Below are 24,522 nucleotides of genomic sequence, written 5' to 3' on the forward strand. Positions count from 1 at the left end.
CTAATGGGTGATCATTATTTCCAAATGAGTACGGGAGCGGGCGTGTTTTCGCATCTTCTGATAATTTCAATAGCGCATGCGCTTACTACTAAAAGAGCGGATGACCGACATTTCAATTGGATTACTCAAAAAAGTGACCCACCGGTAAAACCCCCCCCTGAAAAACGGGTTGAATTTGTCTATGTTCAGGAATTAATTTTGAAAGGTAATAAGTAATAACTTGATTAATGAAGACTAATATAAGAATTGATGAATGAAAGTTATGTTTATTTAACACAGTTAATGCTATACCGTATAGACATTACGGTAACTTAACCTTCACTTTACTTAAACAAAAGCCGAAAACTGTCCAGAACAGCCCCCCCATTTATTTGCATAACTAAGCCAAAAACAAGATTTATTATTGTGTTAATCATAAAGTCAATAAGCCACTGCTTTGACAGATCGCGGAAAGGATCACATGTTTGCTTTTGACATGGTAAAATAAGCAGGACAACCAGTCATGACATCAGCAGACAGTTTCCTAAGAGATATATTTTCTATTAAAGCTACAGTTGACAATTGATATATGTCAAACTGGTATTCAAATGTGAATCCCAAAATACAAAAATGATAAAGTTATATACCAAACAACCTTTACATAAAACAAAATAATTAAAACTATTATTGTGAGGTTCTACTTTGTTTCGGTAACACAAATGTAGTACTGCAAACAATGAAATTATCATATCTGGTAATTTCCTTGTATAATAGCAATCATCAATGGCAGACAAAACAAAAGGCAGAATCATGACAGCCTAATTACCATAACTAATAGTCTGAAAAGTACAAGCTAATTTACATGGAGGGAGATTGCTGTTATTTCCTTTTCTGTGTTTACATCCATAACCTATTTTATATATATATATATATATATATATATATATATATATATATATATATATATATATATATATATATATATATATATATATATATATATATATATAATTTTGAACATTGAAGATTTTCTAAATCTCAGAGTTGTAAATGCACACTGCAGACTTATCAAGCCCAACCATGCTACATATTTTCCTAACTGGCATTTAGGGTTGCACCGATACCATTTTTTTAAGACAGAGTACAAGTACCGATACTTTTTTTCAAATACTCAACGATACCAATTACCGATACTTTTTAATATCATGACAGTTTACCAAGCACAATACAGACTAATGATTTAAGATCGCTTCTTTATAATTATGAACTGTATCTCAAAAGACATTTTGAAATAATAAAACAGTTTTATGTGCTTGTTGTCACAAAGTTCATAGAACATGTTTATAAATAAAATTATTACAATAACAAATATAAATAATAACAACAAAAAATAACAGCTGCAGCAGCTGGGACTGGAAAGCTACAATTTAAAGGGGCGATTACTGGATGCAATTGAGTTGTAGGGTGCCTACATAACTGATAAATCTGACACTTGTACTTAATACAAAGTCGTATAATTTCATTCTGAAAATAATATTGGGGAAGGAGTATCCCAGTAATCCCCTTTGAGAAAAATGGGGCATTTGTATTATACTGACTCAACAGAAAATAGGGCTGGTCTTCAAATTTTTCCAGGGCTGCTTTTTATTCCCAGTCCAGCCCTGGCTAAGGGTGTTCCTCAGACTACAGTATATTTTGAGCATAATTGTGCAAGATGGGAGGCTTCCAGCTGTAAAGTGGCAGCTTTTAAAGCACTGCTCTGACGTAAAATACAAATAACAGCAATTTGTATTGGCAGAACAGAAGTGAACAATTTTTAGTTAAGTCTCCACTCCAGCTTAAAATGAAATGGGAACATACAGTTTGAAAAGATGGCATATGGGTAGGAATTGGAGGTATCGGTTTAAAGGGCCATAATACCCAAATGTTTAAACACTTGAAAGTGATGCAGCATAGCTGTAAAAAGCTGACTAGAAAATATCACCTGAACATCTCTATGTAAAAAAGAAAGATATTTTACCTCAAAAGGTCCTCAGTAGCCACATCCCATTGTAAAGGATTTCTAAGCAGCATATTAGTATGTCTGTCCTGGGACAGCTTAGGGGTTGAGCCTCGTGCACTCTCATGTTATTTCCCTATTCAGTTTAAAGGAAGTTTACAATTAAATCTCATGAGAGTTAAGTCAAATCTCATGAGATCACAGTAAAAGAGTTCATGACCTCAGCACTGCTGATGCTGATTGGCTGCTGTTCATTTCTTCATTTTTTTTTTTTTTACCTGCACCTCGGCATCAGCTGAGTTTAACTTTTTACACAGAACTTACTCTGCTGAGCTGAGGAAATTGTGAGGTAAAATATCTTCCTTTTTTACATAGAGATGCTCAGGTGATATTTTCCTGTCAGCTTTTTACAGTTATACTGCATCAGTTTCAAGTGATTTAGCATATGAGTATTATGTCCCTTTAAGTATCGGTGCATTTGCATGAGTACAAGTAGTCATGCAAATACTTGGTATCGGCACCAATACCGATACTAGTATCGGTGCAACCCTACTGGCATTAGCACATAACTGCAAAAAAATTCCCTTTATACAAACTTAAACACTGTGACTAGCCCTATTGTCAGTATTCAGACGTGGACTCCTTGCTCAGTGTGCTTAGAGGAATATGCACCTCACTGACGATGCCCAATGCAGGCTGAAACAATCGTCTGGGGTTGCTGTGTTCCTTGTTCACGGAGGAATTGCCTGGTATTTCGAGGCTGGGATCAGACTGATGTATCACACTGTGAAAAGCATTACGGGGTTAAAAAGAAGCGGCACCCAGGTGGTAAATCACCATAGAAAAAGCTACAAAGTTATTGAGCTGGTTGTTCGTTCCTGGGAGTGTGCTTCTCTCTGTATGTGTTGGTTGTTATGTTAAACTATTGCACAACAAAGGAAATATCTTCTAATTAAAAAAAATGAGAAGAGAACATCAGATGGCCTTTTCCCTCTCATTCTACTACTGCACATGTGTGAACCAGAACTTAGCTTCATGCCACGTCTATGTGTGCACCATTCAGTTGTGTGACTGGTTAGCAAGGGTTCTTTTATTCTGGTGGATAGAAAAATTGGTGGAAAAAAATAAATGGTTGATAGGCCAACATTCACAGCTGTATTGGTGGTGATGCACAAGTCACCAGAGGTATGAAACTAAAATGATGTACATAATGCACCCCATAAAAAATAAATAAATAAATAATAATAAAAAAATCAGATACAACAAAAATGTTGCCTTTACAAAAATTAAAGCAGCTACACGTCATTTCTTGCTTAAGGATAGCACATTTTTAAATAGAAGCACAATTGCAATATACTTCCATTAAAAAATTATTTTAGTAAAAAACATAATTTATGCTTACCTGATAAATTTCTTTCTTTCCGGATATGGTGAGTCCACGGAATCATCAATTACTAGTGGGAATATCACTCCTGGCCAGTAGGAGGAGGCAAAGAGCACTACAGCAAAGCTGCTATATATGTCACTTTCCACTTTTCCCAGTCATGCGGCCGAAGGAAAAATGGAAAAAGAAGATAACACAAAAGTGTAGAGGTGCCTGAGGATTCAGAAAAAATAACTGTCTTAAATAAAGGATGGTCCGTGGACTCACCATATTCGGAAAGAAAGAAATTTATCAGGTAAACATAAATTAGTAAAAAACATAATTTATGCTTACCTGATAAATTTCTTTCTTTCCTAAGATATGGTGAGTCCACGGAATCATCAGTTACTAGTGGGAATCAATACCCAAGCTAGAGGTTACAGATGATAAGGGAGGGACAAGACAGGTAGACCTTAACAGAAGGCACCACTGCCTGAAGAACCCTTCTCCCAAAAGAAGCCTCAGCCGAGGCAAAAGTATCACATTTATAAAACCTTGAAAAAGTATGCAAAGAGGACCAAGTTGCAGCCTTTCAAATCTGTTCCACAGAAGCTTCATTTTAAAATGCCCAGGAAGAAGAAACAGCCCTTGTGGAATGAGCAGTGATTCTCTCAGGAGGCTGCTGTCCAGCAGTCTCATAGGCCAAACGAGGCCAAGTCTCATAGGCCAAGAGGATTGAGCCTGCATTCTATTGGCTGATTGGAACAGCCAATAGAATGCAAGCTCAATCCTATTGGCTGATTGGATCAGCCAATATGATTTTTTCTACCTTAATTCCAATTGTCTGATAGAATTCTATCAGCCAATCGGAATCTAAGGGACGCCATCTTGGATGACGTCACTTAAAGGTACCTTCATTCTGTTTTAGTTGTCGGATGAAGAGGATGCTCCGTGTCGGATGTTTTGAAGATGGACCCGCTACGTGCCGGATGGATGAAGATAGAAGATGCCGTCTGGATGAAGACTTCTGCCCGTCTGGAGGACGACATCTCCCGGTAAGTCGATCTTCAGGGGGTTAGTGTTTTTTTAAGGGTGTATAGGGTGGGTTTTATTTTTTAGATTAGGGTTTGGGCGGAAAAAGAGCTAACTGCCCTTTTAAGGGCAATGCCCATCCAAATGCCCTTTTCAGGGCAATGGGAGCTTAGGTTTTTTTAGCTAGTATTTTATTTGGGGGGTTGGTTGTGTGGGTGGTGGGTTTTACTGTTGGGGGGTTTGTTTGTATTTTTTTTTACAGGTAAAAGAGCCGATTACTTTGGGGCAATGCCCTGCAAAAGGCCCTTTTTAAGGGCTATTGGTAGTTTAGTTTAGGCTAGGTTTTTTTTTTATTTTGGGGGGCTTTTTTTATTTTAATAGGGCTATTAGATTAGGTGTAATTAGTTTAAATTTCTCAAATTTGTTTATTATTTTCTGTAATTTACCTAGCAAACGGAATGATGTCCATGGATGCTACCATCAGACCAATTACCTCCATATATAGAGCCACTGACGGCCGAGGAGAAGACTAAAGGACAAGACAAGAGCCGAAGATCTTTTTTTTTCTGACCTCACTAACACTATTCTTGTGGCTGGAATCAGAGAACTCTTTCCCAGATTCACCTACCAACCGTGGAAGTGAAGAAAAGACAACAAGATCTCCGTATGAGAGTTTGTTGAAAAGACGGCGTCTGAACCAGAATGTCGTCCAGATAAGCTGCTACTGCAATGCCTCGAGACCGGATCACTGCCAAAAGAGCCCCCAGGACCTTTGATAAAATTCTGGGAGCTGTGGCAAGGCCGAATGGAAGAGCCACAAACTGAAAATGATTGTCTAAGAAAGCAAATCTTAGAAACTTGTGATGATCCCGGTGAATGGGAACATAAAGGTATGCCTTTAAGTCTATGGTTGTCATAAACTGACCCTCTTGAACCAAAGGAAGAATGGAACGTATAGTCTCCATCTTGAAGGACGGTACTCTGAGGAACTTGTTTTAACGCTTTAGGTCTAAAATAGGTCTGAAAGTCCCCTCTTTCTTGGGAACCACAAACAGATTTGAATAAAATCCCAGACCCTGTCTCTCGAAACCTGCCTCTGGGAGGAAACGTCTTCAATTCTATCTTATACCCCTGAGATACAATTTCCACGTCCCACAGGTCTTGAATATCTCGTATTCAAGCCTGAACAACTTGAGAAAGCCTGCCCCCTACTAGATCCGTTCCTGGATCTGGGGCCGACCCTTCATGCTGACTTGGAGTCAGCCGCAGGTTTCTTAGACTATTTCCCCTTGTTCCAAGACTGACCAGACTTCCAGGAAGACTTGGATAGTTCCTGCTTAGAAGAGGAAGCAGAGGGTTTACCTCTAAAGTTAAGAAAGGAATGAAAATTACTCTGACACCCTTTCTGCTTATTCTTTTTATCCTGAGTAAGAAAAGATCCCTTTCCTTCTGTGATATCTGAAATAATTTCAGCCAAACCAGGCCCAAACAAGGTCTTACCCTTGTAGGGAATAGCTAATAACTTAGATTTAGAAGAAACATCCGCAGACCAGGATTTTAACCAAAGGGCTCTGCAAGTTAGGACTGCAAAGCCAGACATTTTTGCTCATAGTTTAATGACCTGTAAGGAAGCATCCGTAATAAAGGAATTGGCTAACTTAAGAGCCTTAATCCTGTCCTGAATCTCCTCAAGAGGAGTATCTGTCTGAATAAAAACAAGGCATCAAACCAGTAAGCTGCAGCTCTGGTAAAAGTAGCAATACACACCGGAGGCTGCCCTTAAAGACCTTGGTGAACATACATTTTCTTTAATAATGCCTCCAAATTCTTATCCACTGGATCCTTAAAAGAACAACTATCCTCTATGGGAATAGTGGTCCTCTTAGCCAAAGTGGAAATAGCTCCTTCCACCTTAGGAACCGTTTCCCACGACTCTTTAATAGAGTCAGCTATAGGAAACATTTTCTTAAAAATAGGAGATGGAGAAAAAGGAATACCAGGTCTCTCCCACTCCCATGCAATAATCTCAGAAGCAGGGCCTGGAACAGGAAATACCTCCACCGCATGGGGAACATCAAAATACTTGTTCAGCTTACTAGACTTCTTAGGGTTAACAACAATAGTAGTATCTGAGTCATCCAAGGTAGCTCTTGATCCATAATTCAAAAAAAAGAAGCAAATAAAAAATAACTTTTTTTTTTTAACTTTTTTTTTATTTTTTAAACAAAGAATATAATACAGAATAAAAAAGTTCATAAATAAAATGCTCCTTTTAAATTTACCAAATCAAGAAAAACATACCCCAGGAAACACTCTACACCTCAGCAGAATTACTGAGATGCCCTACCTGTCCTGCAACCCACAGCAAACTGAGGAAAAACCGGATTCCAGAGAGGCAAAAACAGTAAGAAGCCTTCTAAACAGCAGAGCCATCTGAAATATGTGCACCTCACTCTACAGGAAGTGAAGAAAAGCGCCAAAAAAAGCTCTGACATCAAAGAATCAGAACCTCCCTAAAAGGGGCGGGGTCCTACAGCTGACAAAAAAAGCCATTTTATTTTAAACAACTTTCTTGAAAACAGGCTTAAAAACAAACAATAAAACCCCCAATGAAAGTACATAATCCGTTACTAAAAATGGATTCTCACTGAGCCATCAATAAAAAACTCCTCACACTAACAGTACCTGCAAAAACTGCCATAAAAACCTGCACCCTGACAGGAATAATAAAAAAACGTCTCCCTGCAGCGTTTCAGCTGAATAAGTGCCACATTTTTCCCTGCTTAGATAGAAAAAAAAACCTGCCACTTACCTTAACATTTATCTGTCCAGCAGTAGAACAGCTCACCTGGTTTGAGAGGATGCCATCCCTCACATGGACCTGTGGAAATACAAAAAGACTGAGTAAACTTACTCAGGCTATCTAAAAAGGGCAGCAAAATGTTTTGGGAAAATGCAATGAGGATTGTACCCAACAAGTTCCCAATTCCTCAAAAGCCACCACTGCCCTACTGAAGAGACTGACATGGGCTAAGGCTAGACCCTTTAGAAAGATCAGAGCAAACCTACTCTGCTTCTTAAATAAAAAAATATTGATTGTAGATCAGACACCAAAACCTCACCTCCACCTGCACCGCAGGCAAAGAGAATGACTGGGGATTATGGGTAAGGGAAGTGACATATATAGCATCTTTGCTGTAGTGCTCTTTGCCTCCTCCTGCTGGACAGGAGTGATATTCCCACTAGTAATTGATGATTCCGTGGACTTGCCATATCTTAGGAAAGAAAATATTATTGTTGTTCAGCAGCATACTGACATATGTTGTGAGGACCCGTGCATCGGTATTCAAACACTACACCTTGTCAGAAAGCCAGCTTATGAGACACAAATTAAGTCTTCACAGGCATAATGCACATGACCGTCAGCTCTCTGAACTTGAAAACAGGGGCCATCATAGCATATGTGCATATGCCGCTGAAAAACAGTGATAACTTAATTAAAGCAATTTTGCCAATAGAAGTATATTGCAAAAATGCTTCTAATTAAAATTGAAATGCATCCCATTAAATCCTGACCTCACCAATCAGATCTTTTAGACAGTTTATATGCTTTGAAGCACAGCATACGCATACAGGCTTTTCTTGAGTACAATGCGTATAAATAATAGTAACTTTTTGCAGTTGGACTCAATCCAAAATGTCTAATTTGCACTTTTAATATGCCATCTGTTTTCAGACAGGTAAAGAAGCAGAGAAAAGGTTTCTGGATATGAATGTACTTATTCATGCATGTGCTGTACTGTTGTGTGGATTGATGCAAGTCATTTTTTATTTACTTTTGTCTGACAGTCCCCCTTACAAACTGTCGCCTCCCCTTTTCCTTCTAATATGCAAGTTCTGTGGAACTATCAACTAGAAGTTTAAACTGTTATTGTATATGTCTGTGACAGGGACTGCATCAAAGAAGGTGGGAAGAATTCTAATGTAAGTAATCCTAAAACATGAATTAGCTACGGGGAGGTAGCCAGGAGATAATAAGAAAGGCAAAAGAAGAAGAAAAAGAGAAGCACAAAGAATCAATTGTTTTCTTTTTATTTTAAACAAAGAGTAAACAAATACAGCTAGAACCGAAGTGACCTGTACCTTTTTATTGGCCTGTCGCAGATAATCCAGCTCCTTTGCCATTGCTGCCAGGTTGTGTTCCCCCCCTTCAACAGTGCAAGCGGCCTGATGGTCAGAGTTGTGCAGTGATCCTGGCCTGTCGCTGGGTAAGGACAAGAAAAATATTTATTCATCACGAGCCAATCACAGCACAGCCGCCTAGCACTTATCCTAGGCAGCCATGTGCTGTCATGTTCAGGATGCATGTTTTACATATTAAGCAGGCAGCTCGGAGATAGGCCAATTGTTCCATTAACACAGGGTGGTAAAAAGAGAGAATTTTCTTTGCAATTCATTCTTTGAAGATTTATTTTGTCTTGTTATGCAACTCAGCAGTAACCAAACAGGCTTTACCTAGCAGTGCAACACTTCTGTACAAAGTCTGTATTAACTGTATATGAACTAAAGCAGACGGACCATACGTCCTGCAGCACTTTTAGGTTAGCTAATGATATATTGCAAACTAAACAAAATGGCAAATGAAAAGGTCACATGGTACAGTAGACAGGCTTGATAGACAACCTATACAATGCATAAATTCAAAGATTATGCAAAATTGTAAATTATTAGTAGTAATAATAACTATTATTAGTAATATCTAACAAATAAGTAACCTAACAGAGTAATTGTTAAAACTGCATTGTAAAAGAACATGAAACAAATGTTAAAATGTGTTTGTAGTCACTTAACCACATTTAAAGGGACAGTCAACTGCAAATGTGTATTGTTTAAAAAGATAGATAATCCTTTTACTACCCATTCCCCAGTTTTGCACAGCCAACATGGGTATATAAATATACATTTTACCTTTGTGATTACCTTGTATCTAAGCCTCTTCTGACAGCCCCCTGATCACATGACTTTTTATTTATTATCTATTGACTTGCATTTTAGCCAATTAGTGCTGTGTTGTGCATAACTTCACAGGCTTGAGCACAATGTTATTTATATTGCCCACATGAAATAGCAGTCTCCTGTTGTGAAAAGCAAATAAAAAAAACATGTGATAAGAGGCTGTCTGTATGTATCGGCTTAGAAACAAGCAGAAATTTAGAACTTTAAATGTTATAAAGTATATTAATATAACAATGTGGGGAGTGGGTAGCAAAAGCGTTATCTATCTTTTTAAACAATCACAATTTTGGTGTTGACTGTTCATTTTAATGGAGAGATTTCTCTCTTTGTAACAGATTTCCAATGTTGGAAGTGTGGCAAGATAAGAAAATAGAAAAAAGTTCAGCACTAAGGCCTTCTTAAAGATCCCGAAAACCCAGATGGGCCTAGATGGGCTGATACACTAAATATGAGAAAAGGAAACTTATGCTTACCTGATACATTTGTTTCTTTTACGATATGACGAGTCAACGGATTTCATCCTTACTTATGGGATTACGCCTCCTAGTCAGCAGGAGGAGGCAAAGAGCACCACAGCAGAGCTGTATATATAGCTCCTCCCTTCCCTCCCACTCCAGTCATTCGACCAAAGTTAGGAAGAGAAAGGAAAGGCCAAAGGTGCAGAGGTGACTGAAGTTTAACGAAAATAAAAGCTTGTCTTAGAATTTGATAGGGCGGGCCGTGGACTCGTCATATCGTAAAAGAAAGAAATTCATCAGGTAAGCATAAATTTCCTTTTCTTTTACAAGATATGACAAGTCCACGGATTTCATCCTTACTTATGGGATACAATAACAAAGCTATAGGACACGGATGAAAGGGAGGGACAAGACAGGAACCTAAACGGAAGGCACCACTGCTTGAAGAACCTTTCTCCCAAAAACAGCCTCTCGGACGAGGCAAAAGTGTCAAATTTGTAAAATTTGGCAAAAATGTGAAGAGACGACCAAGTTGCAGCCTTGCAAATCTGTTCAACAGAAGCATCATTTTTAAATGCCCATGAGGAAGCCACAGCCCTATTGGAATGAGCCGTAATTTGTTCAGGAGGCTGCTGTCCAGCAGTCTCATATGCAAAACGGATGATACTCTTCAGCCAAAAAGAAAGAGGTAGCCGTAGCTTTCTGGCCCCTACGTTTTCCAGAAAAAACAACAAATAATGAAGATGATTGATGAAATTCTTTAGTCGTCTGCAAGTAAAACTTCAGGGCACGGACCCCGTCCAATTTATGTAACAGACGCTCCTTCTTAGAAGAAGGATTAGGACACAAGGAAGGAACAACAATTTCCTGATTAATATTTTTATTAGAAACAACCTTAGGAAGGAACCCAGGTTTGGTACGTAAGACCACCTTATCAGAATAGAAAATAAGGTAAGGATAATCACATTGTAAAGACGAAAGCTCAGAAACTCTGCATGCATGTTATCTATGGAATGCATAGGTTCAAACATAACCCCTTGAAGAACATTAAGAACTAAATTCAAACTCCAAGGAGGAGCAATTGGTCTAAACACAGGCCTGATTCTAGTCAGAGCCTGACAAAAAGATTGAACGTCTGGAACATCTGACAGACGTTTGTGTAACAGAATAGACAAAGCAGAAATCTGTCCCTTTAAGTAACTTGCTGATAACCCTTTCTCCAATCCTTCTTGGAGAAAAGATAAAATCCTGAGAATCTTAACCCTACTCCAAGAGTAGCCCTTGGATTCGCACCAATAAAGATATTTACGCCATATCTTATGGTAAATCTTTCTATAACAGGCTTACATGCCTGAATCAAGATATCAATGACCGAATCAGAGAACCCTCGCTTAGATAAAATCAAGCGTTCAACCTCCAAGCAGTTAGCTGCAGAGAAACTAGATTCAGGTGATAGAAGGGTCCCTGAATGAGAAGGTCCTGACTAAATGGAAGTTTCCACGGCGGCAGAGAAGACATGTCCACCAGATTGGCATACCAAGTCCTGCAAGGCCATGCAGGAGCGATTAGAATTACCGAAGCCCTCTCCAGTTTGATCCGTGCAATCACCCGGGGAAGGAGAGCAAACGGTGGAAACACATAAGCTAGGATGAACGACCAAGGCACTGCCAAGGCATCTATCAGTTCGGCCTGAGGATCCCTTGAACTGGATCCGTATCTTGGGAGCTTGGCATTCTGACGAGACGCCATCAGATCTAATTCCGGACTGGCCCACCTGAGGATCAGAGTGGCAAAGACCTCCGGATGGAGTTGCCATTCCCCGGATGAAACGTCTGTCTGCACAAAAGGTCCGCTTCCCAGTTGTCCACTCCTGGGATGTAAATTGCTGACAGATAATATGAGTGAGCCACCGCCCACCGAATTATCTTATATACTTCTGTCATCGCTAAGGAACTCCTTGTTCCTCCCTGATGATTGATGTAAGCCACAGTCGTGATGTTGTCCGACTGAAACCAGGTGAATTTGGCCAAAGCCAACTGAGGTCAAGCCTGAAGTGCATTGAATATCGATCTCAATTCCAGAATATTGATTGGAAGTAGAGACTCCAACCGAGTCCACACACCCTGAGCCCTCAGGCAATTCCAGACTGCCCCCCATCCTAGTAGACTGGCATCTGTTGTCACTATCACCCACGAGGGCCTGCGGAATCATGTCCCCTGGGACAGATGATCCTGCGACAACCACCAAAGAAGAGAGTCTCTTGTCTCTTGATCCATATCTATCTGAGGAGATAAAATTGCATAATCTCCTTTCCACTGTCTGAGTTTGCTCAGTTATATAGGTCTGAGATGAAAACGAGCAAACGGAATGATGTCCATTGCCGCCACCATCAATCCAATTACCTCCATGCACTGAGCCACTGAAGGCAGAGGATTGGACTAAAGGGCTCGGCATGTATTCAGAATCTTTAATTTTCTGACTCCCGTCAAGAAGATTTTCATGGATACAGAATTCATTAGGGTTCCCAGGAAAGGAACCCTTGTCTATGGAATCATTGAACTCTTTTCTAGAGTCACTTTCCACCCGTGAGTCCTTAGAAAGGCCAGAACCATGTCGGTATGAGACTTTGTCAGTTGATAAGACGACGCCTGGATCAGAATATTGTCCAGATAATGCGTCACTGCAATGTGCCGTGGTCTGAGAACCGCAAGCAGAGACCCTAGAACCTTCGTGAAGATCCTGGGTGCCGTGGCCAGCCCGAAGGGTAGAGCCACGAACAGAAAATGTTTGCCCAGAAAGGCAAATCTTAGGAACCAGTGATGATCTTTGTGGGTAGGGATGTGAAGGTATGCATCCTTTAAATCCACGGTAGTCATATATGGACCATCCTGGATCAATGGAAGAATTGTCTCAATATCTGGAGGGTCTTCTAAAGAAGCTATATATTCATATATATATATATATAGTCAGCAGGAGGAGGCAAAGAGCACCACAGCAGAGCTGTATATATAGCTCCTCCCTTCCCTCCCACTCCAGTCATTCGACCAAAGTTAGGAAGAGAAAGGAAAGGCCAAAGGTGCAGAGGTGACTGAAGTTTAACGAAAATAAAAGCTTGTCTTAGAATTTGACAGGGCGGGCCGTGGACTCGTCATATCGTAAAAGAAAGAAATTTATCAGGTAAGCATAAATTTCCTTTTCTTTTACAAGATATGACAAGTCCACGGATTTCATCCTTACTTATGGGATACAATAACAAAGCTATAGGACACAGATGAAAGGGAGGGACAAGACAGGAACCTAAACGGAAGGCACCACTGCTTGAAGAACCTTTCTCCCAAAAACAGCCTCTCGGACGAGGCAAAAGTGTCAAATTTGTAAAATTTGGCAAAAATGTGAAGAGACGACCAAGTTGCAGCCTTGCAAATCTGTTCAACAGAAGCATCATTTTTAAATGCCCATGAGGAAGCCACAGCCCTATTGGAATGAGCCGTAATTCGTTCAGGAGGCTGCTGTCCAGCAGTCTCATATGCAAAACGGATGATACTCTTCAGCCAAAAAGAAAGAGGTAGCCGTAGCTTTCTGGCCCCTACGTTTTCCAGAAAAAACAACAAATAATGAAGATGATTGATGAAATTCTTTAGTCGTCTGCAAGTAAAACTTCAGGGCACGGACCCCGTCCAATTTATGTAACAGACGCCTCTTCTTAGAAGAAGGATTAGGACACAAGGAAGGAACAACAATTTCCTGATTAATATTTTTATTAGAAATAACCTTAGGAAGGAACCCAGGTTTGGTACGTAAGACCACCTTATCAGAATGGAAAATAAGGTAAGGATAATCACATTGTAAAGACGAAAGCTCAGAAACTCTGCATGCATATTATCTATGGAATGCATAGGTTCAAACATAACCCCTTGAAGAACATTAAGAACTAAATTCAAACTCCAAGGAGGAGCAATTGGTCTAAACACAGGCCTGATTCTAGTCAGAGCCTGACAAAAAGATTGAACGTCTGGAACATCTGACAGACGTTTGTGTAACAGAATAGACTAAGCAGAAATCTGTCCCTTTAAGTAACTTGCTGATAACCCTTTCTCCAATCCTTCTTGGAGAAAAGATAAAATCCTGAGAATCTTAACCCTACTCCATGATTAGCCCTTGGATTCGCACCAATAAAGATATTTACGCCATATCTTATGGTAAATCTTTCTATAACAGGCTTACATGCCTGAATCAAGATATCAATGACCGAATCAGAGAACCCTCGCTTAGATAAAATCAAGCGTTCAACCTCCAAGCAGTTAGCTGCAGAGAAACTAGATTCAGGTGATAGAAGGGTCCCTGAATGAGAAGGTCCTGACTAAATGGAAGTTTCCACGGCGGCAGAGAAGACATGTCCACCAGATTGGCATACCAAGTCCTGCAAGGCCATGCAGGAGCGATTAGAATTACCGAAGCCCTCTCCAGTTTGATCCGTGCAATCACCCAGGGAAGGAGAGCAAACGGTGGAAACACATAAGCTAGGATGAACGACCAAGGCACTGCCAAGGCATCTATCAGTTCGGCCTGAGGATCCCTTGAACTGGATCCGTATCTTGGGAGCTTGGCATTCTGACGAGACGCCATCAGATCTAATTCCGGACTGGCCCACCTGAGGATCAGAGTGGCAAAGACCTCCGGATGGAGTTGCCATTCCCCGGATGAAACGTCTGTCTGCACAAAAGGTCCGCTTCCCAGTTGTCCACTCCTGGGATGTAAATTGCTGACAGATAATATGAGTGAGCCACCGCCCACCGAATTATCTTATATACTTCTGTCATCGCTAAGGAACTCCTTGTTCCTCCCTGATGATTGATGTAAGCCACAGTCGTGATGTTGTCCGACTGAAACCAGGTGAATTTGGCCAAAGCCAACTGAGGTCAAGCCTGAAGTGCATTGAATATCGATCTCAATTCCAGAATATTGATTGGAAGTAGAGACTCCAACTGAGTCCACACACCCTGAGCCCTCAGGCAATTCCAGACTGCCCCCCATCCTAGTAGACTGGCATCTGTTGTCACTATCACCCACGAGGGCCTGCGGAATCATGTCCCCTGGGACAGATGATCCTGCGACAACCACCAAAGAAGAGAGTCTCTTGTCTCTTGATCCATATCTATCTGAGGAGATAAAATTGCATAATCTCCTTTCCACTGTCTGAGTTTGCTCAGTTATATAGGTCTGAGATGAAAACGAGCAAACGGAATGATGTCCATTGCCGCCACCATCAATCCAATTACCTCCATGCACTGAGCCACTGAAGGCAGATGATTGGACTAAAGGGCTCGGCATGTATTCAGAATCTTTAATTTTCTGACTCCCGTCAAGAAGATTTTCATGGATACAGAATTCATTAGGGTTCCCAGGAAAGCAACCCTTGTCTATGGAATCATTGAACTCTTTTCTAGAGTCACCTTCCACCCGTGAGAGTCCTTAGAAAGGCCAGAACCATGTCGGTATGAGACTTTGTCAGTTGATAAGACGACACCTGGATCAGAATATTGTCCAGATAATGCGTCACTGCAATGTGCCGTGGTCTGAGAACCGCAAGCAGAGACCCTAGAACCTTCGTGAAGATCCTGGGTGCCGTGGCCAGCCCGAAGGGTAGAGCCACGAACAGAAAATGTTTGCCCAGAAAGGCAAATCTTAGGAACCAGTGATGATCTTTGTGGGTAGGGATGTGAAGGTATGCATCCTTTAAATCCACGGTAGTCATATATGGACCATCCTGGATCAATGGAAGAATTGTCTCAATATCTGGAGGGTCTTCTAAAGAAGCTATATATTCATATATATATATATATATAGTCAGCAGGAGGAGGCAAAGAGCACCACAGCAGAGCTGTATATATAGCTCCTCCCTTCCCTCCCACTCCAGTCATTCGACCAAAGTTAGGAAGAGAAAGGAAAGGCCAAAGGTGCAGAGGTGACTGAAGTTTAACGAAAATAAAAGCTTGTCTTAGAATTTGACAGGGCGGGCAGTGGACTCGTCATTTCGTAAAAGAAAGAAATTTATCAGGTAAGCATAAATTTCCTTTTCTTTTACAAGATATGACAAGTCCACGGATTTTATCCTTACTTATGGGATACAATAACAAAGCTATAGGACACGGATGAAAGGGAGGGACAAGACAGGAACCTAAACGGAAGGCACCACTGCTTGAAGAACCTTTCTCCCAAAAACAGCCTCTCGGACGAGGCAAAAGTTTCAAATTTGTAAAATTTGGCAAAAATGTGAAGAGACGACCAAGTTGCAGCCTTGCAAATCTGTTCAACAGAAGCATCATTTTTAAATGCCCATGAGGAAGCCACAGCCCTATTGGAATGAGCCGTAATTCGTTCAGGAGGCTGCTGTCCAGCAGTCTCATATGCAAAACGGATGATACTCTTCAGCCAAAAAGAAAGAGGTAGCCGTAGCTTTCTGGCCCCTACGTTTTCCAGAAAAAACAACAAATAATGAAGATGATTGATGAAATTCTTTAGTCGTCTGCAAGTAAAACTTCAGGGCACGGACCCCGTCCAATTTATGTAACAGACGCCTCTTCTTAGAAGAAGGATTAGGACACAAGGAAGGAACAACAATTTCCTGATTAATATTTTTATTAGAAATAACCTTAGGAAGGAACCCAGGTTTGGTACGTAAGACCACCTTATCAGAATGGAAAATAAGGTAAGGATAATCACATTGTAAAGACGAAAGCTCAGAAACTCTGCATGCATATTATATATGGAATGCATAGGTTCAAACATAACCCCTTGAAGAACATTAAGAACTAAATTCAAACTCCAAGGAGGAGCAATTGGTCTAAACACAGGCCTGATTCTAGTCAGAGCCTGACAAAAAGATTGAACGTCTGGAACATCTGACAGACGTTTGTGTAACAGAATAGACTAAGCAGAAATCTGTCCCTTTAAGTAACTTGCTGATAACCCTTTCTCCAATCCTTCTTGGAGAAAAGATAATATCCTGAGAATCTTAACCCTACTCCATGAGTAGCCCTTGGATTCGCACCAATAAACATATTTACGCCATATCTTATGGTAAATCTTTCTATAACAGGCTTACATGCCTGAATCAAGATATCAATGACCGAATCAGAGAACCCTCGCTTAGATAAAATCAAGCGTTCAACCTCCAAGCAGTTAGCTGCAGAGAAACTAGATTCAGGCGATAGAAGGGTCCCTGAATGAGAAGGTCCTGACTAAATGGAAGTTTCCACGGCGGCAGAGAAGACATGTCCACCAGATTGGCATACCAAGTCCTGCAAGGCCATGCAGGAGTGATTAGAATTACCGAAGCCCTCTCCAGTTTGATCCGTGCAATCACCCGGGGAAGGAGAGGAAACGGTGGAAACACATAAGCTAGGATGAACGACCAAGGCACTGACAAGGCATCTATCAGTTCGGCCTGAGGATCCCTTGAACTGGATCCGTATCTTGGGAGCTTGGCATTCTGACGAGACGCCATCAGATCTAATTCCGGACTGGCCCACCTGAGGATCAGAGTGGCAAAGACCTCCGGATGGAGTTGCCATTCCCCGGATGAAACGTCTGTCTGCACAAAAGGTCCGCTTCTCAGTTGTCCACTCCTGGGATGTAAATTGCTGACAGATAATATGAGTGAGCCGCCGCCCACCGAATTATCTTATATACTTCTGTCATCGCTAAGGAACTCCTTGTTCCTCCCTGATGATTGATGTAAGCCACAGTCGTGATGTTGTCCGACTGAAACCAGGTGAATTTGGCCAAAGCCAACTGAGGTCAAGCCTGAAGTGCATTGAATATCGATCTCAATTCCAGAATATTGATTGGAAGTAGAGACTCCAACCGAGTCCACACACCCTGAGCCCTCAGGCAATTCCAGACTGCCCCCCATCCTAGTAGACTGGCATCTGTTGTCACTATCACCCACGAGGGCCTGCGGAATCATGTCCCCTGGGACAGATGATCCTGCGACAACCACCAAAGAAGAGAGTCTCTTGTCTCTTGATCCATATCTATCTGAGGAGATAAAATTGCATAATCTCCTTTCCACTGTCTGAGTTTGCTCAGTTATATAGGTCTGAGATGAAAACGAGCAAACGGAATGATGTCCATTGCCGCCACCATCAATCCAATTACCTCCATGCACTGAGCCACTGAAGGCAGAGGATTGGACTAAAGGGCTCGGCATGTATTCAGAATCTTTAATTTTCTGACTCCCGTCAAGAAGATTTTCATGGATACAGAATTCATTAGGGTTCCCAGGAAAGGAACCCTTGTCTATGGAATCAGTGAACTCTTTTCTAGAGTCACCTTCCACCCGTGAGTCCTTAGAAAGGCCAGAACCATGTCGGTATGAGACTTTGTCAGTTGATAAGATGACGCCTGGATCAGAATATTGTCCAGATAATGCGTCACTGCAATGCGCCGTGGTCTGAGAACCGCAAGCAGAGACCCTAGAACCTTCGTGAAGATCCTGGGTGCCGTGGCCAGCCCGAAGGGTAGAGCCACGAACAGAAAATGTTTGCCCAGAAAGGCAAATCTTAGGAACCAGTGATGATCTTTGTGGGTAGGGATGTGAAGGTATGCATCCTTTAAATCCACGGTAGTCATATATGGACCATCCTGGATCAATGGAAGAATTGTCTCAATAGTCTCCATCTTGAAGGATGGAACGCTGAGAAACCTGTTTAGACTCTTGAGATTCAAAAAGGATCTGAACGTTCGCTCTTTTTTGGGAACCACGAAAAGATTTGAGTAAGACCCCTGCCCCTGTTCCTGTATTGGAACGGGACAAATTACTCCCATAGTGGACAGGTCTTTTACACAATGTAAGAACGCCTCTCTTTTCATCTGGTCTACAGAGAATCGTGAAAGAAGGAACCTTCCCCCTTGGGAAGGAATTTTTGAACTCCAGCCAATACCCTTGAGACACGATTTCCAGTGTCCAGGGAACCTGAACGTCTCTTATCCAAGCCTGGACAAAGAGAGAAAGTCTGCCCCCTACTAGATCCGGTCCCGGATCGGGGGCCGCCCCTTCATGCTGTCATGGGAACATCAGCGAGCTTCTTGGGTTCTTTACCCTTGTTCCAAGTCTGGGTGGGTCTCCAGACGGACTTGGCTTGTGCAAAACTCCCTTCCTGTTTAGCGGAAGAGGGGACTCCCTTGAAATTTCAAAAGGAACGAAAATTACTCTGTCTGCCCCTCTGTTAAGATGTTTTATCCTGAGGTAGGAGGTGACCCTTACCTCCCCTAATGTAAGAAAAGATCTCCTTCAAGTCACGCTCAAACCAGGTCTTACCCTTGAAAGGAATCGCCAAGAGCTTTGATGTAGAGGACACATCCGCAGACCAAGATTTCAACCATAAGGCTCTGCGCTCTAAAATGGAATATCCTGAATTATTAACCGCCAATTTGGCAATCTAAAAAGGCGGCATCCGTAATAAAATAATTAGTCAGCTTAAGGGCCTTAATTCTATCCATTATTTCTTCTAAAGGAGACCCAGTCTTAAGGGACTCCTCTAGAGCGTCAAGCCAAAAGGCAGCCGCAGTTGTGATTGTTACAATGCATGCCGTCGGTTGTAATAGAAGCCCTTGATGAATATATAGCTTCTTTAGAAGACCCTCCAGATTTTTATCCATAGGGTCTTTGTCACAAAGGGTGAAATCACACACATAAGCAACAGTAATATCGTAATAAAAGCGAACCCTCACAGTTACGTCCTAACCGTAAAACAGTGCTTATATTCGCTCTCAATATTGTATAACAAAGTGACCCTTCATAAAGTAACATGCCAATGTGAACGCCTGCCAATCAAACTATAGGCGAGGCGAAAATTAACTCCTCAGGGAAAAGGACATCCATTATGGAGCACTGAAGAAAAACTGTAACTGTCACTCTGAACTGAAAACAGTATGAAAGAAACTTAGCAATAGCATGTGTATTGTAAAGAGTCAGAATGCTGCCTATAGCAACCAATTCTGATTGGTGGAACAGCACCCTCTGAGAATGTTGCCTTCATATAAGGGTCAAAATGCGTGGGACAGTTGCCAAGGACACATGTAGTGTTTTATGCAATTGATATCACAGTATTAATTTTAACAGCTGCACCTCCACTTACTCGGAAAGGACCAGTATGTTTAACATAATTTTAAACTTATCACTTGTGACGCCGCTTTGCCTAATCATAGTAACATAGTAACATAGTAGATAAGGTTGAAAAAAGACTGAAGCCCATCGAGTTCAACCTATACAAATCTAAAATACTTACAAAAAGCTCCAGTTAAGCTTAAATAACCCCATTAAAATGTGACCCATTTAATACTAGCAATCATATCCATGAATTTTGTTTATATACAGAAATTTATCCAGACTATTTTTAAATGTATCTATGGTATTGGCATTCACTACCTCCTTTGGTAATGAGTTCCACAATTTTATTGCTCTTACAGTGAAAAAACGTTTCCGTTGCAGGAGATTAAATCTCCTTTCCTCCAACCTTAAATTATCACCTCTTGTCAGAAACAATTTTCTTGGAATAAACAGAGCTTCTGCCATCTCTGTATATGGGCCTTGAATATATTTATATAAAGTAATCATGTCACCTCTCAAGCGCCTTTTTTCTAAAGAAAACAGACCCAGTTTGGCAAGCCTCTCCTCATAGGTTAATTTCTCCAATCCCCTTATTAGCTTTGTGGCCCTTCTCTGAACTTTTTCTAGTTCTGCAATACCTTTTTAGCAATTGGTCCCCAGAACTGCACTCCAAACTCAAGGTGAGGTCTTACCAGGGCTTTATATAATGACAGAATTATGCTTTCCTCCCTTGAATCAATGCCTCTTTTAATACATGCTAGTATCTTATTAGCCTTTGAAGCCGCTGCCCTGCATTGTGCACCCATCTTTAGCTTGTTATCTATTACTACTCCCAAATCCCTTTCCTCCTGTGTTTGGCTAAGTCTTGTCCCATTTAAAAAATACGTAGCCTGCTTATTTTTACTTCCAAAATGTAGAACCTTGCATTTTTCCATATTAAATCTCATTTTCCATTCACTTGCCCATAGTTCTAATTTTAGCAAATCCCTTTGTAAAGAGAGTTCGTCCTGCTCTGACCTTATGACCTTACTTAACTTAGTATCATCTGCAAAAATAGAGATGTCGCTATTTAATCCTTGCTCCAAGTCATTTATAAAACTATTAAAAAGAACAGGGCCCAGTACTGATCCCTGGGGGACGCCACTGATTACCTTTGTCCAATATGAGTATGATCCATTTACTACTACTCGTTGCTCCCTATCTTTTATCCAGTTATTTATCCATGAGCTAACATTTTCAGCAATTCCCAGTCCCTTAATTTTGTGCATTAATCTCTCATGTGGCACTGTATCAAATGCCTTTGCATGACAGAGAAGATCCACCGTCACAAAAAACTCTCTAGACGGCGCGAAGACCTCTCAGCTGTACGTTGTCAAAATACAATGAAGAGGCACCCTCCGATCCGTGAGAGGGAAAGACCAAATAGCGCGCACACCATGGTCCGCAACAAAGCTCCGCCCATCGTGGGCGTATCAAGCTCATCAATCAGAGATGGAGCCGCTGGAAGAGCAACGAGGAGGCAAATGGTACGCACACAATGGCACGTAACTAAGCTCCGCCCATGGTGGGTGTATCGAGCTCGACTCTCCTGTGCGCGGCAAACTCTAATAAAATGGAGCTGCTGAAACCCCATACAGTACTCAAGTACCACCTAGTTAAAAGGCACAATCCCCCTGTCGGGTGCCATGTCAGTAAGATCCCAACAAGTAAAACACATGTCTGAGTGGGACACATAAATTTCTCTGTCGGCTGAAAACATAAGCCGAAGAGAGAAGGGGCATCATTATATATATTAAACCATCCCTTATCGATAAATCTCCCAGACAGTTCCCAAATTCTTGTTGCTTAACATAAAAACATTGGAACATGCCAGACAACTTTATGGTATAACACATAATGTCAAAATAGGAGCACCCTGTCAGTCGGCTTCCAAATTCAGCAATATCAAGCCTAAGACACAGGGATATGCAACACAGCAGAATAATATCCTATCTAACACCATCATGAGTGAAGAAAACGGACAATCCTCCCTGTGGGCTGTTATTTAGTAGTAAAAAGCCACTTGGAGATTAACATAAAAAAATTTGTGTTGCTTCTGATTAACAATCTGCCGTTTAAAAACTTACCCCCATCCCAGGGATATTCCATAAATAGCGTGCTAAGTGCTTTCTGTGTGTATCCCAAATCAGAAAATAAAGCTTAGCACTTACCTTATACGTTTGCCCGGCAGTAAGGCATCTCACCTGGCTTGTGAAGTTCTTTTCTCCTCTTCACATTGGGCTGTGGGAACAAAAAGTACTGAACTTTACCCCTCAGACTTTTGCAAGCAGGGCAGCAGACATCTATGGGAGGCGCAGTGAGAATAATGTCCCATCAGTTCCTATTGCTTTGAAGCCACCAAATGCTTCTCTTTTGTATTGAAGAGACTGATTTGGTCTAGGCTATACCCCAGACAAAGTAGCACACAGTGGCACCACTTTAAAAACAATAAACTCTTGATTGAAGAAAATATAACTAACACCTCACTCTGCCGCTTCCTATCACTAACACAGGCAAAGATAATGACTGGAGTGGGAGGGAAGGGAGGAGCTATATATACAGCTCTGCTGTGGTGCTCTTTGCCTCCTCCTGCTGACCAGGAGGCGTAATCCCATAAGTAAGTATGAAATCCATGGACTCGTCATATCTTGTAAAAGAAAAGGGATTTCCATACATAATAGAACTCACATTGGAAGGTTACAATATATAAAGCTAATCTTAAGAAATGGTCTGCACCCAAGCCATAGCATGTGTCACAATGATTGGGATTTTGTGCCTTATATTAGCCTAAAAATACTTCTTTCAAAATCTATCTTTCAAAAACTTGCAAGATGTGATGGGCATATATTCAACTGATGTACATTAGCATACAATAAGGAATAGGCAACTGTTTTACATAGTCCTATGACAGAATCCTAAACTTCAGTTCATTTATGGGGGGATAGAAAGACCTATTACAGCTTTGGGAACTTCATCACTGTCTTAGATAGAGCAAGAAAACACCTATTTTATAAATGATTGAGTTCTCATTAATAATATAAGGTTAGTGGTTCAAAGTCTACAAAATTAAAAAAAAAAAAGCCTTGTTGACCGAATATAGTAATTCATTTTACTATCTGACTTATCTATACAAAAATAACCTAAATATATGATTTGATTTAGTTTTTCTGACTTTTTATCAGCAACAAAATTGTTAAAGCCCTCATAGTGAGAGGGATAGCGAAAAAGCGTTTTCTGATAAAAATGCCTTTGTCTGCATATGTAAAGGCAGAAAAACATATTGTAAATTTGGTATTGGATATTTTTTTACTTTTTGAATTACTCTTAATATCATTATAGTTGTAACTAAAATAAATGTCAGTTTGCATTTCAGGTATTTTCAATGGTATCTGCTAAACTTCTGGTGGTTTCTGTTCATGAATAATACACCTTTACTTATTAGTCTGATAATGGATATAAAAAAAATCTTTATCTTTCAGTGATAATCCTGTGATGGCTATAGAGAATGTGGGTCTGTATGGCTTTTTTTACTTAAAGGGACACTAAACCCACGTATTTTGTAACAAAACATAATACAGTCTCCAATTGACTGTACCACCCTCCTTCTTAGAAACAAAGATTTAGGGTATAGCTTGCCAGAACACTGAGTAAGTAGCTAAAGGGTAAACAACTGACTAAATCCACTTTCAGGTGTTCAACAGAGACAAAATGACTGCTTGCAAATAGTAAGCAAATTACCTTGAGAAAAAAAACTTGAGTTTAGTGTCTCTTCAAATATTGTTTAATTAAGGCTGTACTAATGGCAATTAATCAAGATGGCAATTAAAGGGGCAGTAAACCCCTTGAGAATGTAAAATAAAATATTTAAATTATGTGTAGTTAAACAACTTTGCAGTATACTTTATTTATTTTGCCCCTTTCTGAAAATTTGTAGACAAATTAAGGCAAACCCTGCTTCGTATTGTACCCATACTTGGCTTCAGGAGATAAACTTCAAAACAATGCAGTTTAAGCTAGCATAATGACTGTGGCTAGCCTTGTCCAAATACAGCAAGTAGTGGCTGGAGTTTGGATTTTGAAAAAACATAAATTATGCTTACTTGATAATTTAATTTCCATCTGTGGGAAGAGAGTCCACTGCTTCATTCATTACTTGTGTAAAATAAGAACCTGGCCACCAGGAGGAGGCAAAGACACCCCAACCAAAGGATTAAATACCTCCTCCACTCCCCTCATCCCCTAGTCATTCTGCCAAGGGAACAAGGAACAGTAGGAGAAATATCAGGGTATAAATGGGGCCAGAAGATAATATTAAATTTAGGTCCGCCCACCGGAGCAAACGGGGGGAAGTAGTGGACTCTCCTCCTACAGATGGAAATGAAATTATCAGGTAAGCATAATTTATGTTTTCCATCTTAATGGGAGGAGAGTCCACTGCTTCATTCATTACTTGTGGGAACAAATACCCAAGCTCTAGAGGACACTGAATAAAAAAAGGGAGGGTAAACAGAGACTGACCCTA

General features: G+C 40.7%; 1 protein-coding gene across 1 annotated transcript in view; it reads right to left on the bottom strand.

Moving 5' to 3' along the window:
* The window catches only part of MIPOL1 (mirror-image polydactyly 1), a 1,201,709-nt gene that overhangs the window by 574,496 nt on the left and 602,691 nt on the right, over window positions 1-24,522 (bottom strand). Inside the window, exon 6 of the mRNA XM_053697725.1 lies at window positions 8,517-8,637. Within this exon, the coding sequence (XP_053553700.1) occupies window positions 8,517-8,637 (121 nt within the window). The remainder of the gene's footprint in view (window positions 1-8,516; window positions 8,638-24,522) is intronic.

Source organism: Bombina bombina, chromosome 1 (genome assembly GCF_027579735.1).
Source record: "Bombina bombina isolate aBomBom1 chromosome 1, aBomBom1.pri, whole genome shotgun sequence".
NCBI lineage: Eukaryota > Metazoa > Chordata > Amphibia > Anura > Bombinatoridae > Bombina > Bombina bombina.